Genomic DNA, 16,113 nt, shown 5'->3' on the forward strand with positions numbered 1-16,113 from the left:
AAATCTCTAATTTTTTAACTAAATTTGTACGTTTAAAATCCCCCTATTTTGAAGGCCTATAACTTTTTCATTTTACCATATAAGCAGCGGTATGAGGGCGCTGTGATCTGTACTTTTTATTGATACCATATTTGCTTATATAAAACTTAATACATTTTTTATTAATTTTTTTGGAATAAAATGTTATAAAAAAGCTGCTATTTTGGACTTTTTGTTTATGTTCACGCCGTTCACCGTAAGGTATCATTAACATTTTATTTTAACAGAATGGATACGGAAATGAGACAATTTACGTTTTTATAGTCCCCATAGGGGATCATCATTCAATTGCTAATACTGTTCATAGGACATAGCACTGATCATTATTATCGATCATCTTCTGCTCTGGTCTGCTCGATCACAGACCAGAGCAGAAAACCTGTGGAAGGCAGCGGGGGCAGGTGAGGGGACCTCCGTCTGCTGTTCTGGATGATCGGATTGCCGCAGCAGCGCTGCAGGCGATCCGATCATCCATTTTAGTGACCGGGTTGCTGCAGATGCCGTGATCTGTATTGATCACGGCATCTGAGGGGTTGATGGCGGACATCCGCGCAATCGCGGATGTCCACCATTACTGGTGGGTCCTTGGCTGCTGTCAGCAGCCGGGACCAGCCGCGCATGACCTGAGCATCGCTCCGATGGTCGCAGTTATGCATAATACGTAAATGTACGTCCTGGTGCTTTAAGTGCCAGCTCACCAGGACGTACATTTACGCCCGACGTCATTAAGGGGTTAAAAACGCATACGGTTTACTTTTTCCCCAACGGTTCCATCAGTTTTTTTTTTGCCATACGGTTTACTTTAGAAAAACTGAAAACAGTATGGCAAAAATGAGGTGTGAACCCAGCCTAATACATACCAGAAAAGCATCTATGCAATAGGAGAGTTATACTATTCCCCATTCAAATGAAATATGTATGAAAACAGAGATGGATAGAAAGAAAAGTGGAAAATTAAGAAGTTGATGGTGGGAACACATGCAATGAAAGCATTGTGGGAGTAATTTTCAGTTATTACATTAAAGAACAATACAGGTAACCTTTTATACATGCACAACCACAGAGAGAATCTGGAATGGACTAGAACGATAAAGCCTTTTTAAAAACCCTGCAGTGAAATTTGTGAATACATTCACTCACAATAAACCACAACACAACTCACTACATTGGAAACATGAAGAGAAGGTGTAAACCCAAGTTTCTAAAATGATGATTGCAGAAGGTCTCACTGTGTGCGTGAAATTGGTAATGTTGCAGCTTTGCCAATTTCAAGCCCTGGCCATGTATGTATGGTTTCTAAGTGGGATCAGTGGCTACAAAGCAGCCAGCAGTACGGTTAGTCACAATACAAGAAGAAGGTTGTGAACATACCTGAGCAATGTTCAAGGTCTAGAGCATTGGAGGATGGGCAGGACAAGACAGAACAAAAATAAAGGAAGAAAAAAAGAAAAGACAAAACAGTAACTATGAGGCCTGCCTCAAGATGCCCTGAGTCAGAATATACCCACCAATGCCATATGCAAACGGTAGCACCACTTTGTCCTAAAGTGTGAGGAAATGTTAGAAGCACTTTAAAGATAGGATTTGCTGAGTATTACATGGTGTAGTAAGGGCTGGCAAAGGGCTCTCTTGAGACTGGCCTTATAGGAAGGGGAAAGCAATGCAAAACCAAAAAAAGTCATTTTCAAATATCTACTGCACTATGAAACCCCCACGCAGGAAGGACCAAATAATAAGGGGAGCTTTCAAAGAACCCACAAGATACTAAAAGAAATATAAAAGGGACTACTATCACAACTGTTTTGTTCAGTCTGCTATAGCAAAGAAAAATGTAAAGGATAGAGCAATACTGATAAGGAAAAGATGCATGCTAATACCTGCTTGTTTAGACCTAACATGTTGCACACCATATCCCTTGAGTATGGCTGCTCTAGGACATATCTCAATAGAGCAGTCTGGGGTTCAAATAAATCCTGTAAGGAAAGACATGATGCAGATAATGGAACACATCATATGACAATGCTTACAACTTTCCATTATGGTCAACTACATTAAAAGGCTTTGAAAAAAAAAAAGGTTAAACCGTTACAAATTTCTAAAAATGTATCATGAATTTGTAAACCCTTTTACAATGTATTTTAATCACTCAGTTGATAGGATATGCACTAGGGATCGACCAATATGTTTTTTTTTTAGGGCCGATACCGATAATCTGTGGCCTTTCAGGCCGATAGCCGATAACTTTTACCGATATTCCGGTATAAGTTATCGGCTATTTTTCATTATCAGCAGGGTAATTGCCGATACCGATAACGTCAAAAATAGTGAATATCAGCCGATAATATAGGCCAAACTGATAATCGGTCAATCCCTAATACGCACCTCTTTTTACCTAACATGGACAGCTCTGCACACTTAGTGGGTGTACTCCGTATTGAGACTCACCCCACTGAAGAGAATGGGATGAGTTGCAGCACCATATGTAGCTACTACTGAGTGTACAGAGCTGTCCATGGAAGGAAGAATAGAATAGAGGGAACCAATCAGCAGACTGGTGGGGTGTCAGGAGTAGAAACCCCACCAACCAGATATTGATGGCCTATCCAAAGCATGGCTAAACAATAGAAACAAAAAGGAGATTTTTTTTGTACTCACCGTAAAATCTCTTTCTCGTAGCCTTCATTGAGGGACACCTAACCGATGGGTATATGCTCTTGCCACTAGGAGGCGCTGACACTAGGAAAAAGAAAAGTAGGCTCCTCCCTGGCAGGATATACCCGCCCACCTGCAGTGAGGTAACCAGTTTTGTCACAAAGCAGTAGGAGAAGCCAACAAGGAATTACGTCCGAAGGACCCTAGAAAGGAATCCCGTAGAACTCAAGAAACAGAAAAGAATAAGAAATGGGTTGTTGCGGTGTCCCCCAATGAAGGCTACGAGAAAGATTTAACGGCGAGTACAAAAAAAATCTCCTTTTCTTGGTCGCTCTTCATTGGGGGACACCTAACTGATGGGACGTACCAAAGCAGTCCCCTAGGTTGGGAAAAAAAAACAACCACAAGTGAAAAAGGGAGACAGTCCAAACACTGAACTCACCTGTCCGCAAGGCCTGTGGACGAGCCCCCAGGTCGGAGACCCACTAGGCCCAGAAAGAGAGCTCCCGGAAGAACTCCCAGCCAAGGAGAAGGACCAGGACCAAGGGAAAGGTCCATTCCCTGTAGAGACCCAAGGCACCCGGGTCATATAGAGAGACAAGAAACCACAGGGAAAAAAAGGGAAACAGATGTTCGCGAAAAAACTCTTGTGGCGAAAAAAACGCCATAAGGAAGAGAAGGAGCCCAGGACAGAAATACTGCCCCGACGAATGAGATCGCGAAGGAGTCGGGGCCCGAGCCGCGACAAGTGTCCAAGACCTGAACCACCACCAAGGCTCAAGGAATCGGAGAGCTGCCTAAAAGGAAGGCACACCGCAGCATCGCAGGACAGAGTCCAAATCAAGGGGACCAACCGTGATAGATCAGGGTTGTCCGAGTAGACCAGAGCAGCCTCAAGAAACATCCCATCAGAACGGGAAGGAGTGATAACCAATGAGAGCTCAGCTTGGACTCCCAGGGACTGGGCATAGGAAGGAGCACACCAGACGACCTTTGGTGTCAACGCAGCATGAGAGACACAGACAAAAGGGTAAGAAGGACATACCCCTTCCAGGAGAACACTAGGCTGTGACAGTGGACAGAAAGCACACAAGCCTAGACAGCAAAATTAACTGTTGAATGCATCTTAGCAAAAACAAATAATCCCTCCAGGAGGGAAAAACAAGGGTGGTCGAGACGACAACGCAAGTACAGACCTGCGACAAGCACCCTGATCACCGCACCCCAAGTGATAAGGGAATTGGCAAGCGAGCTAGGTGCAGAAGGAGCAGGGAAATGCAAATACTGGGTGGATGAAGCCCCCAGGCTCCAGCGGCAACCCTTGCCGCCTGGAGGAGCCATTGTGCGATCCAAGAGAGATCGGAGCCCCGTACCCCGATACTGGTCAAAAATACAAGACCTGTTGAGGGTAATCCAGATAGTGACGAGGAGGCGCCAGAGTCATCCTGGACAGAGACCCCGGAAAAGAACACCCGGAAGTACAGATAGGGGCTGACCCAACAGGTGCCCTGCATGCCCTATGTCAGAACAGAGGTGTTCAACCGCCACGGAACTGCGGAGACAAAACACCGGAAACCCCTGGGCGCACTAACCGAGCAAAAGAAAGGTGGATCTACTCCTACAAAACGGTCCTAGCATATGTAGGAACACAGATATGAGGACCCCCCGACAACAGTGGCGTACCAAGACTGCAGACACGGTGAAAATGCAGACATCCAAAAGGACCAGTAGGAAGGGAGGTATGCCCACAGCAGACTAACAGTGCAACATAAGAAAAGAAAACAGAGCGACGCTGCTGTTGCTGCAAAGGGCCCTGGAACCCACAGACACCCCCCCCCCCCCCCCCCATCTCCTAATGGTGCCAAACACCAAGGCTAAAGTCGCAGACCCAGGAGATGAAGAACGAATGTGGAGCAGGCAAAAAAGGCCGACACAGTGTGACCTATAGGAAGAAAAAGGTCCTAAGAACCCACATGCACACACTCTGTGGGACTGCACCTGGGAGAGAGACACCAGACTACAGCTGCAGTGGCAGCTGAACGTGGGAGGTGACCAGGTGGATTGTAACACCAAGCAGACACAGTCTGGCCATGGGCCAAGAGACCGTGGCCACGTCTGGTCCCGCACACGGAGACACACAGTGGAGAGAGATACCAGCCTGTACGCAGAGTGGCAGGCGAGCAGGCAACCCTGTAACCAGTATGTGGCGCAGTGTATAAGGCACATGGGACAACTCTGAGAGACGCACACGAAAAACTGCCATGGTGGTGACCTACCGTCCACGGGGTGACAATGCATGATAGATGACCCAAAGTAGCCGTCTGGCTGGGCAAGGAAACTACCCAGGTGTTAGTGAAAAGGAAAAGCCAGACTGGAGATAACTGAGCACCTACGACAAAGGTGGAAGGGCAGGAAGGCCAAGAAACCCTGCCCCCCAGGAGAGAGATAGAGGGACCGTGGAATGCATCCCTGACATCCCGTATAGTGTCCGTGGGACACGCTAGGTCAGTTCCACGTATACCATGCACAACAGTGGGGTACTGGAACACTAGCCGCCAAAAAAAGAAACATCCGCCATGTGACGGTCGGCAGAAGAAAATATGCAGACAACTATGAGGCTTACTGGTATGAGTCCCTAAGGGACAGCGGAAACCTCACAGTAGTGAGGTTGTGAAAGACCAGACGCAGATACACCGGTGATGTGATGCGTAACAAGTGGCGCAGGAAACCAAGCAGATCACCACCTGGCTTACAGATGGAAGATGAATTATGTTATTGGCACCTCGCACAGCAGTGAGGTACCGGAGCTCCAGTCTCAGATACATCAGACGTGTGATGCATGAAAGGTGGTGCAGGCAACCATACAGACTACTGTCTGACTCACTGGTATGGGACCATAGCAGATACGAAACACTCCGTCGGACGCCTCGCAGAATAGTGAGGTACCGAAAACTGCCGAAGCAGAGACACCAGCTGGTTGATGTAGGACAGGCGGTGCAGACAACCAAGCAGACGAATGTCTGGGTTACTGGTATGGGTCCAAAGTAGACAACGATGCACCCCATCGGCACCTCACCAGCAATGAGGTACCGGAAGTCAAGCTGCAGATACATAATCCGTCTGAAGTGTAAGACGGTGTAGGCAACCATGCAGAACACTGTCTGGCCAACCGGCATGGATCCACAGAAGACAACTGCTCACACCCTCTGCACTTCGCTGAGTGGTGAGGAACCGGAACCCCAGGCACAGATACATCAGTCATCTGATGTATGACAGGCGGCGTCTGCGACCATGCAGACCACTGTCAGGCTTACTGGCACGGATTCACCGAAGACAATTTTCCATCCCATCGGTATCTTACCCATTAGAGAGGGATTGGAACACCAGCCGCAGACACATCAGCCGGTTGATGTATGATAGTCTGTGTAGTCAACTATGCAGACCACTGTCTGGCCTACTGGCATGGATCCACAGAAGACAACCATGCATTCCATCGGTACCTCGCCCAGCAGTGAAGAGCCGGAACTCCAGTCGCAGATGCATCAGCCGTGAATCGTGTGACCAGCGATGTAGGGAAAAACATGCAGACTACCGTCTGGCTTACTGGAATGGGTCCGTAGAAGACTTAGTAATGATCCTTAGGGTCCTTAAGACACATCGGGTCAGTTCTCCATATACCACACCCAGCAGAGGGGTATCGGAACTGCGGTCACAGACACCTCATCCATGAGATGTGTGCTAAACGGCAGAGGAAACCATGCAGACCACTGTCTGGCTTACTGGTATGGGTCCGGAAAACACATCGGGTCAGTTCTCCACATACCGCACTGAGCAGTGGGGTATTGGAACTGCAGTAACAGATATATCAGCCGTAAGACATGTGACAAACGGCAGAGGAAACCATGCAGACCACTGTCCGGCTTACTGGTATGGGTCCTGGAGGCAAATCGGGCAGACCTCCATATACCGCACCCAGCAGTGGGGTATCTGAACTGCAGCCACAGACAACTCAGTCGTGAGACGTGTGATAAATGGCAGAGGAAATCATGCAGACCACTGTCTGGCTTACCGGTATGGGTCCTGAAGAGACATCGGTCAGTTCTCCATATACCGCACCCAGCAATGGGGTATCGGAACTGCAGCCACAGACAACTCAGTTGTGAGATGTGTGATAAATGGCAGAGGAAATTATGCAGACCACTGTCTGGCTTACTGGTATGTGTCCTAAAGACACATCGGTCAGTTCACCATATACCGCACCCAGCAGTGGGGTATCGGAAATGCAGCATCAGATATATCAGCCGTGAGACGTGTGACAAACGGCAGAGGAAACCATGCAGACCACTGTCTGGCTTACTGGTATGGGTCCTGAAGAAACATCGAGCAAGTCCTCCATATACCACACCCAGCAGTGGGGTATCGGAACTGCGGCAACATATACATCAGCCGTGTGACATGTGACAGGCGGCAGAGAAAAAACATGCAGACCACTGTACGGCCTACAGGTATGGGCTAGTTAATCCACTGGACACCGCGCACAGTAGAGAGGTACCGGAAAGCCAGTCTACTTCAGCTGCTATGTGAGCGACTCTAGGAACCCAGGACTGCAGGCATTAAACTTATAATGCAATGCAAGGCCAGAATAGGGTGCCAGACTGCACCAGATTGTCTGAAAAGCTTCATATTTTTTCTTTTTTTTAAATAACGGTGCATAAACTGAACTGTGTGTCCAATGGAACTTAACCCCACAATCAATTCTCCTCCGATGAGGAGAACAGACAGTGGCAGTCTCAGGAGCGGCGGCAGCACGGAGCAGCGCTTAGAAGCGTCTGTTAAGCCGCATAGCTACTAAGCTAATAGAAACAGAAAACAGCCCGGACAGGAGAAGCTCCCGCCGGGCCACAGCTTCGGGAGGCCGGTGTACAAAGCACCGCATAGTTCTGGGGGTAATTGAAACAGAAAACAGCCCGGAAGGAGAAGCTCCTGCCGGGCCGCAGCTTCGGGAGGCCGACGGAGCCGCTCGAAGTACAAGCGGCGCCGCCTCCCGAAAAAAGTGGAGGGGGCAGGGCTAAAAATCAGCCAGAAGCACCCGTGGGCCGAAAAGGAGCCGAGGAGCACACGAACCTGGAGGGGTGACGCTGCCTGACCCCTCTGTTCATGCGCTGCTCAGGTGAAGATGGCCATGTGTGACAGGCGGCAGAAAACCGCCATAACCCCCGGAGCACGCACTGGCACAGTGAAGAAGAAGAGCGGAGCTATGTGCCGCCATGACCCCTTTACTCAGTGCGCAGCCTGCAGAAATGAGCAGGGAAGTGAAAAGCACCTAACACCTTACTAGAAAATAATAAAAAAGACAAGGTCTGGAGAGAACCAGACAGTGTCCACCTCCTAGCTGACACTAGCTAAAACTGGTTCACTTCAGGTGGGCGGGTATATCCTGCCAGGGAGGAGCAGACTTATTTTTCCTAGTGTCAGCGCCTCCTAGTGGCAAGAGCATATACCCATCAGTTAGGTGTCCCCTAATGAGGAGTGACCGAGAAAGGGAGAGATTTATCAAAACCTGTCCAAAGGAAAAGTTGCTGAGTTGCCCATAGCAACCAATGAGATCTTTTTTTCATTTTTAACAAAGCCTCTGCAAAATGAAAGAAGCGATCTGATTGGTTGCTATGGGCAACTCAGCAACTTTTGCTTGAGACAGGTTTTCATAAATCTCCCCCAAAGTCCTAGATAATCCCTTTAAAGAGGTTCTCCCACTAACATGTATCACCTATCCGCAGAATAGGTGTGAAATGTCTGATGGCTGGGGGTCCAACCACAAAAAGTTCAACCCAATCACAAATGTGGTGACCCCCCCTCAAAACGCTTTCCTGTAAATAGGTAATAAATGTTAGTGGGAACCTCTCTCTATTAGGATATATCAAGACTGAGGCAGCCATAAGTTAGGAAATAGAGGTCATTGGACTCATGGTAGGTAAAAGTCCTAGAGGCTCCAAGCATTTGACATATGCTATGGATAGGTTTGAAAAAAAAAATACCCATTTAATATATAGTTACTGTACCAGTTACAGCTTATATCAGTGGGTAATATTACAAAGACATCTTTTGTAACATGTGTTTTTCTTCTAATAATGAATGGACACAATATGCTTTCTACAGATTGTAGAAGCCGAGAACATATACTGTGCCTTGCATAAGTATTCACCCCCTTGGATTTTTCTACACTTTGTCATGGTATAACCAAAGATTTAAATATATTTGGTTGCTCTTTTTTTGCAATGTGCCAACACAAAATGATTCATTGTTTGGAAGTGGGAAAGGGGGGGAAATTACATGAATTTCAAAATTATTTGCAAATAAAATCTTTAAAGAGGGTTGCAGCAGCACTCTTGGTCAAAATATGGAGGCTTTTAGCACAATTTTTAATCAAAACGTGTCCCCTATCCACAACACGGAGGTGGCCACCTCTGCGTGGTGGATAGGGGACACATTTTGATTAAAAAGTGCGCTAAGAGCCTCGATATTTTGACCTAAGAGTGCTGCTGCAACCTTCTTTTTTGCAAATAAAGTCTTTAAAATTCTGAGTGTATATGTAGTTACACCCTTTACTGTGAAACCCCTAACCGAGATCTGGTGTGAGCAATTACCCTTACAAGTCAAAGTTGCAAGTCCCTAGTAAAATAGGGTCCACTTGTCTGAAATTAAATCTCAGTACAAATACACCTGTTCTGTGAATGTCTCAGAGTTTGTTAGAGAGCATTACTGAACAAACAGCAGCACGAAGAACAAGGAGCTTAACCAGTTTTTAGGTTATGGAGAGGTACAAATTAGGGTTTGGTATAAAAAAAGTTTTGAACTTCTTACAAATTACCATACAATCCGTCATTAGAAAATGGTAGGTTTTCTTTCCAAGACAAGACCATCAACTCAAACTGACAAGGCAGGCAAGAAGAAAATTAATCAGAGAAGGAATCAAGAGGCCTATGGTAACTCTTGAGGTAGGAGAATCTATGCATAGGATAACTATTAGTTCCTTACTCCTTAAATCTGGCTTTTAAAGAAGACAGACAAGAAGAAAGAGGTTGAAAGTGAGCAACAACAATTTCCATGTGGAATTCCGCATGTAGATTGTGCAGCAGCAGAATCCCATTGTTTTCAATGGGATTCTGCTGCTCTGTGCACATGGCGGAATTTTCACACCAGATGTTTCTGGCACGGAAATTCCGTTTTCTGTGTCTGCTGAAAGAATAAACCTATCCATTCTTTCTGCAGACTCCACATGGAATGGATAGCAGTCTTTGAGAAGATACATTCCTAGTAAGGTCCTAGCACCAGCATAACATGCCCGCAGTCTGTGGAATGTCCCAATGTTTGAACATAGCCTTAACGTCCTAAAATGGCCCAGTCAAAGTCCAGACCGGAAGCCAATTTAGAATCTAGGAAAGACTTGAAAATTCATGTTCACAGACTGTCTCCAATGTTTCCATCTCTAGATGTGCAAAGCTGGTAGAAACATACCCTAAAAGGTTTGAATATTAATGCATCCTACAGATGACAACTTTTTAACACTTTTAGAGCACTAGTACTAAGTCTATTTGCATATATTTTAACTCCAGTTTTTAACAGTAGCAAAAAGGGCAAAGGAGGGAGTGCTTATGCAAGGCACTGTATGCGTAGTTTTCTTTTCTGAGTCTTGATAACACTTTTTGGAACGCTGCCCTGTTAGACTTCATGCTTGCCAATATCTAGGTTTAGTTAATGTTGGTTATTCTTAATGGCCTATTTAAATAATCAGGAGTGTATGCCTGAATGGTTTACTGGTATTCAGTATTCTACTAAGAAAATGGCAAATAATTCATTTTAGGCAATAGCTCAAGAAGGGTGAACAGCTACTAAACAATGAACTACATTTACTGAGATTAGTACAAATTTTCTATTTATTTTAAGTTTCTGGGAGGTAATGCAAAATTCCACATAGTAAAAACAAGTTTGGTTTGAAGAGCCATCATATTTTTTGTTGTTGTTTTAAACACTGACTCACCTTGTCATAAGGCAAAAGACCTTTCAGTGGAAAGCGCAATGTTAAAGGGTCCAACTTCCAAGAGTTACAGATGGCTCCTGAATTATTCACCACAGGAAGAAGACTGCAGCGGCCTTGGAACATTGTTTGTAATAAAGAAACATAAAACTCTTTCCGAAAAGTTCTTAAAAAATATTTACAAAACTGCTAACATTAAATACAGTTGATATTATTAATAATGGCTACATTGCTAAGACAATTATCATCCCCATAGTGGGTGCACTTACTTTATCTATGATTTATAGAAACACAAATAACTGTGTGCTCCAAGACATCCGTATACAGAAGATAGTTATTGACAACAAGGTTTATTTAGCAGACAGCTATATACCTTTATTTATTTATATATATGCATATTATGCATATTTGGCTTATTCGGCTGTTATTTTAATAAAGGGAGTGACTTTGGGGGCTACCAGATCAATATTTGCTTCCTTACCTGGAGACAATGTGGAACAGCTAAGCTGTCAATCACTATTATCCCCCATAGCTATCCCAAATAGTGTTTGGGCATCGCAAAAAAGTCAATATTGCTAATGCGGTAAATATAAATCAAAATACACCCATATGAGGGGTGGACTAACATACGTTAATTGAAAGGCAACTCTGCCAAAAAGGACAGAGTGAAAGGTCCACTTTTATCCCTCAGTCTAATTTTAAAACTTAGCTTTTATTATAATGTCTTTAAATGAATTCAAATGGTGAGTATATAGGTGAATTGAAAACCCAGCACATCCAACACCAATCTGTTTGCAGTGTTAGTCGCTTACAAGCATACTCTAGTAATCCCTTTCTCCTGGCATACCTGCAGTGTATGCCATTGACTGTCATTGCCCCATAACCTCTGAGGACATCCCACCTAGTGACGAAACATGTTAGGGGGGGGGGCAGGCACTATTAAAGTGTTTTAAAATCAGCACTAACACCTTACCAATGGCATACACGGCAGGTATGCCAGGAGAAAGGGATTACTAGAGTATGCTTATAAGAGACTAACACTGAAAACAGATTGGTGTTGGATGTGCTGGGTTTTTAATTCACCTATATACTCACTATTTGAATTCATTTAACCCCTTAACGACCACGGACGTAAATGTACGTCCTGGTTTGGCTGGACTTCCCGCACCAGGACGTACATTTACGTCCTGTGTATGACCGCGAGCATCGGAACGGTGCTCGCGTTATACACGGCAGATTCCGACTGCTTGTAGCAGCCGGAGACCAGCCGGCAATGGTCGACATCCGCGATCGTGCGGATGTCCGCCATTAACCCCTCAGATGCCGTGATCAGTACAGATTTGATCATCCAGCATGGCGGCCAGAGGTCCCCCCACCTGGCTGCGGCTGTCTCCCGGGGGTCTTCTGCTCTGGTCTGAGATCGAGCAGACTAGAGCAGAAGATCACCGATAATACTGATCAGTGCTGTGTCCTATACATAGCACTGAACAGTATTAGCAATCAAAGGATTGCTATAGATAGTCCCCCTATGGGGACATAAAAAGTGTAAAATAAAAGTTGAAAAAAAAAAAAAAGTGAAAAATCCCCTCCCCCAATAAAAATGAAAATTGTCAGTTTTTCCCATTTTACCCCCAAAAAGCGTAAAAATCATTATTTTTCTATAAACATATTTGCTATCGCCGCGTGCATAAATGTCCGTACTATCAAAATATAATGTTAATTATCCCGTACGGTGAATGGCATAAATGTAAAAAAGTCCAAAAATGCAGTTTTTTTTGGTCACATTTCATAAATTTTTTTTTTTTGAAAAAATTATCTAAAAGTTTTATATATGCAAATGTGGTATCGATAAAAAGTACAGATGATGGCGCAAAAAATGAGCCCTCATACTGCCCTATATATGGAAAAATGAAAAAGTTATAGGTGGTCAAAATAGGGCGATTTTAGTTTACTGATTTTGTACAAAAAGTTTTAGATTTTTTTTTATGCGGTACAAAAATATAAAAGTATCTAGCCATGGTTATCATTTTAATCGTATTGACCCACAGAATAAAGAACACATGTCATTTTTACCGTAAAGTGTATAGTGTGAAAACAAAACCCTCCAAAATGCGCAAAATTGTGGTTTTCATTTAAATCCCTAAAAAAAAATTTTTTTTTGGGGTTCGCCGTACATTTTATGGTAAAATGAGAGGTTTCATTACAAAGTATAATTGGTCACGCAAAAAACAAGCCCTTATATGGGTCTGTAGATGGAAATATAAAGGAGTTATGGATTTTAGAAGGCGAGGAGGAAAAAACAAAAACGCAAAAATAAAATTGGCCTGGTCCTGAAGGTGAAAATGGGCTTGGTCCTTAAGGGGTTAAAGACATTATAATAAAAGCTAACTTTTAAAATTAGAGTGAGGGATAAAAGTGGACCTTTCACTCTGTCCTTTTTGGCCAGGTTGCCTTTCAATATTGCTTATGCGGAGCACAACTAGGGGCAGTGTGATGGCAGGTGCTGCTGCTCTAAAGTCTCCAGATCTGGCTAGAACAGGTAAAGAGCTAAAATGTTTGTCTTGTTTTGAAAAAGTGGCATTCAAGGGGTTATCCCAAGAGTATAACTGATGGCCTAGTCAAATGATAAATAATGAGCATCTGGGAACCCTACTTATTACAAGAGCAGGGCAACCCTGTCACCCAGAGTTAATGAAAAGTCAGGAAACACACTAAGCAACCGCTTTATTCATTTACTATGGGACTGACAATGATAGATTGAGCACTATCTTGGGATATGCACATAAGGACACATTCACACAAAGAATTGGATAAAGATAAGTTGGGGAATTTATGCTGTGTTCAATAATTTAGTTAAATTGATATCGGCAGCATATCCTGTAGGTGTAAATCTGTCTGACCACAGTGCTCTCTGCTGACACCTCTGTCCATGTCAGGAACTGTCCTGAGTAAGTGAGGTTTTCTATGGGGATTTGCTCCTACTCCTAAAATGGACAGAGGTGTCAGTAGAGAGCACTGTGGTCAGACAGAAAGGAAATTCAAAAAGAAAAGAACTTCCTGTGGATCATACAACAGCTGATAAGTACTGGAAGGATTAAGATTCTTTAATAGAAGTAATTTACAAGTTTGTTTAACTTTCTGGCACCAGTTGATATAAAAAAAAAATGTTTTCCAGTGGAGTACCCCTTTAAGATAGATTTAAAAATTTAATATGAATGTTAGGAGTTACAACTTGGGATGTGCAAAAGTGCAAATACTTATATAATCAGACACACTTACCACAAATAGAGTTAATTCTTGCTGTGGGTCTAAAACTGTCTACAAAATCAGATACAAGGTTCCCCAACAACTGATAAAAAAAGGGAAGAATTAGGTCTAGAAATAATCAGATAAAGTGTTAAAAACACAATTAAAATGATATTTTACTGTTTCTCATTAGGACTCTGCTCACATAACATTTAGGTCATATTTACTTGTATTTGTAAAAGTGTGTGCTGAAAAATATATAAATCCATCATTGATTTTTTGTGCTAAGTCTTTTCACTGAAAAGACTGCAACTTCACATTTTAAAAACAGGTTACAGAGCATCTATTAGTAAAATCGACCAATACCAAACTATTTCCATAAACATATATTCACCCACATAGGGGGAGATTTATCAAAAACTGTGCAGAGGAAAAGTGGTGCAGTAGCCCGTGGCAACCAATCAGATTGCTTCTTTTATTTTTCACATGTCTCTTTAAAAATGAAAGAAGCGATCTGATTGGTTGCCACGGGCAACTGCACCACTTTTCCTCTGCACAGTTTTTGATAAATCTCCCCCATAGTCCTTACTGTCACCTTTTCTCACATACCTTTTATATGTAGTTTGGCAGCAAAAAACTAGAAAAAAAATCTTGTTGGAATCAGATTGTGGTGCCAGCAGGTTTGCACCACTGCCAAGCCACAGGGTTGCGGTTCGGCGGTGGTGCAAACCTGTTGGCCCCACCTCTAGGACCTTCACAATCTGATCCCAAAGAGATATTGTATCCAGTTTTCAGCCACCAGACTACATAGAGAGATTAGGTGAGGAAAGGGGACAATAATAACTGTTTATGAGGAGAGTTTTTACAAGTCCACTTAATTGATAAAAAAATTAAATAAAATATGGGAACATGGCCTATAGGCTGAAAACCCCAATTTTGATGGGAACAAAGTCTAAAAGACAATTCTTTGAATCCAACTTCTGCTGTTACCTTAAAAGGAATCTGTCATTAGTGTTATCAGCACTAGTTGGTCCAGGCTGGTAGTGCGGGTGATACTGATGATAATGATAATTATCTGTCCCCAAGCCATGGTCCCTTTCGATAGTCCTCGTTAGTGCGGCAGACTGTGTATGGGCGGCACTCAGGAGCACGCTGATGTCACCGTTGCAGCTTAGTCACTCGGCCCGGCTGCGAGCAGGCTTGAAGAAGCAGCAGCGGTGATGTCAGCGTGCTCCGTCAGTGCAAAAAGCCTACCGCCCTAAAGAGGAGGATAACGGGCGAACAGGGCCACAGATCAGGGATAGGCAAGTATCATTTTCATCATTGTCTCTCACACAACCAGCCTGTACCAACAAGTTAGTGCGGGTGACACCGATGACCAAATCTCTAATTCGCTAAAAAAGATCACCATGATTGCAAATTTAACTTCTTAAAGAAAAACTGACAGCAGCTTTAGCCGCACTTCGCTCAATACACAGCGTTATAACACAGGTGAATATGATTATAAGGAATCACTTACCTGAATCTGCGGTCTGGTTCCAGAGATTGTATTAGCCTCCAATGATAATCTGGAAATGGAGATCTATGCGCACTGGAGGCTGGACTCTGCATCCATCCCCTCTGCACTGCCCACCTCCCTTAATGAATATTTATGGGATTCTTTGGCCATGTGACCACAAGGTGGGCAAGCATATCAGTGCAGAGGGGATGGAGGCAGGGATGCTGGGTATGCCGGGTGCAGCCTCCAGTGCGCAAATCTGGCTAATACAACGGGCATCTCCATAACTGGACTGAGTATCCAGATGATACCTCATTGCAATCTGGTTCACCCGCACTCTAACCCGGTGTATTAGGTTTGGTGCGGCTGAACCCCCTGTCAGTTTCTCTTTAAATGCTATGGTCAATAGCGATCAAAGCATTTAAGTGAATTGACAGGAGTGGTGGCTATTGGGTTGCCGATTGGCACCTCCACAACATATGAACAGGATACTGATTGGTTACCATGGCAGCTGGAGGGCTTTGAAGGTTTTCATGCCTGCCATGGTAAGATGGCACCAATTCAACCAATCACTGCTATATAATAGTATAGCAATAATTAGTATACGCAATCTAATGATTGGTTCTAAAATCCAAAGGGGGAC

The 16,113-nt window shown here is 44.1% G+C and overlaps 1 protein-coding gene across 2 annotated transcripts in view; it reads right to left on the reverse strand.

Annotated features, from left to right (window-relative positions):
* Window positions 1–16,113, reverse strand: part of MED23 (mediator complex subunit 23) — a 91,973-nt gene that overhangs the window by 48,349 nt on the left and 27,511 nt on the right. The window contains exons 8-11 of one of the 2 annotated variants that reach the window (XM_056566559.1): window positions 14,006–14,075; window positions 10,730–10,842; window positions 1,917–2,012; window positions 1,411–1,428 (exon numbers count right to left, since the gene is read on the reverse strand). In XM_056566559.1, coding sequence (XP_056422534.1) covers window positions 1,411–1,428; window positions 1,917–2,012; window positions 10,730–10,842; window positions 14,006–14,075 — 297 coding nt within the window. The remainder of the gene's footprint in view (window positions 1–1,410; window positions 1,429–1,916; window positions 2,013–10,729; window positions 10,843–14,005; window positions 14,076–16,113) is intronic. The other variant, XM_056566560.1, reaches the window with a different exon arrangement.

This window comes from Hyla sarda, chromosome 3 (assembly GCF_029499605.1).
Source record: "Hyla sarda isolate aHylSar1 chromosome 3, aHylSar1.hap1, whole genome shotgun sequence".
NCBI lineage: Eukaryota > Metazoa > Chordata > Amphibia > Anura > Hylidae > Hyla > Hyla sarda.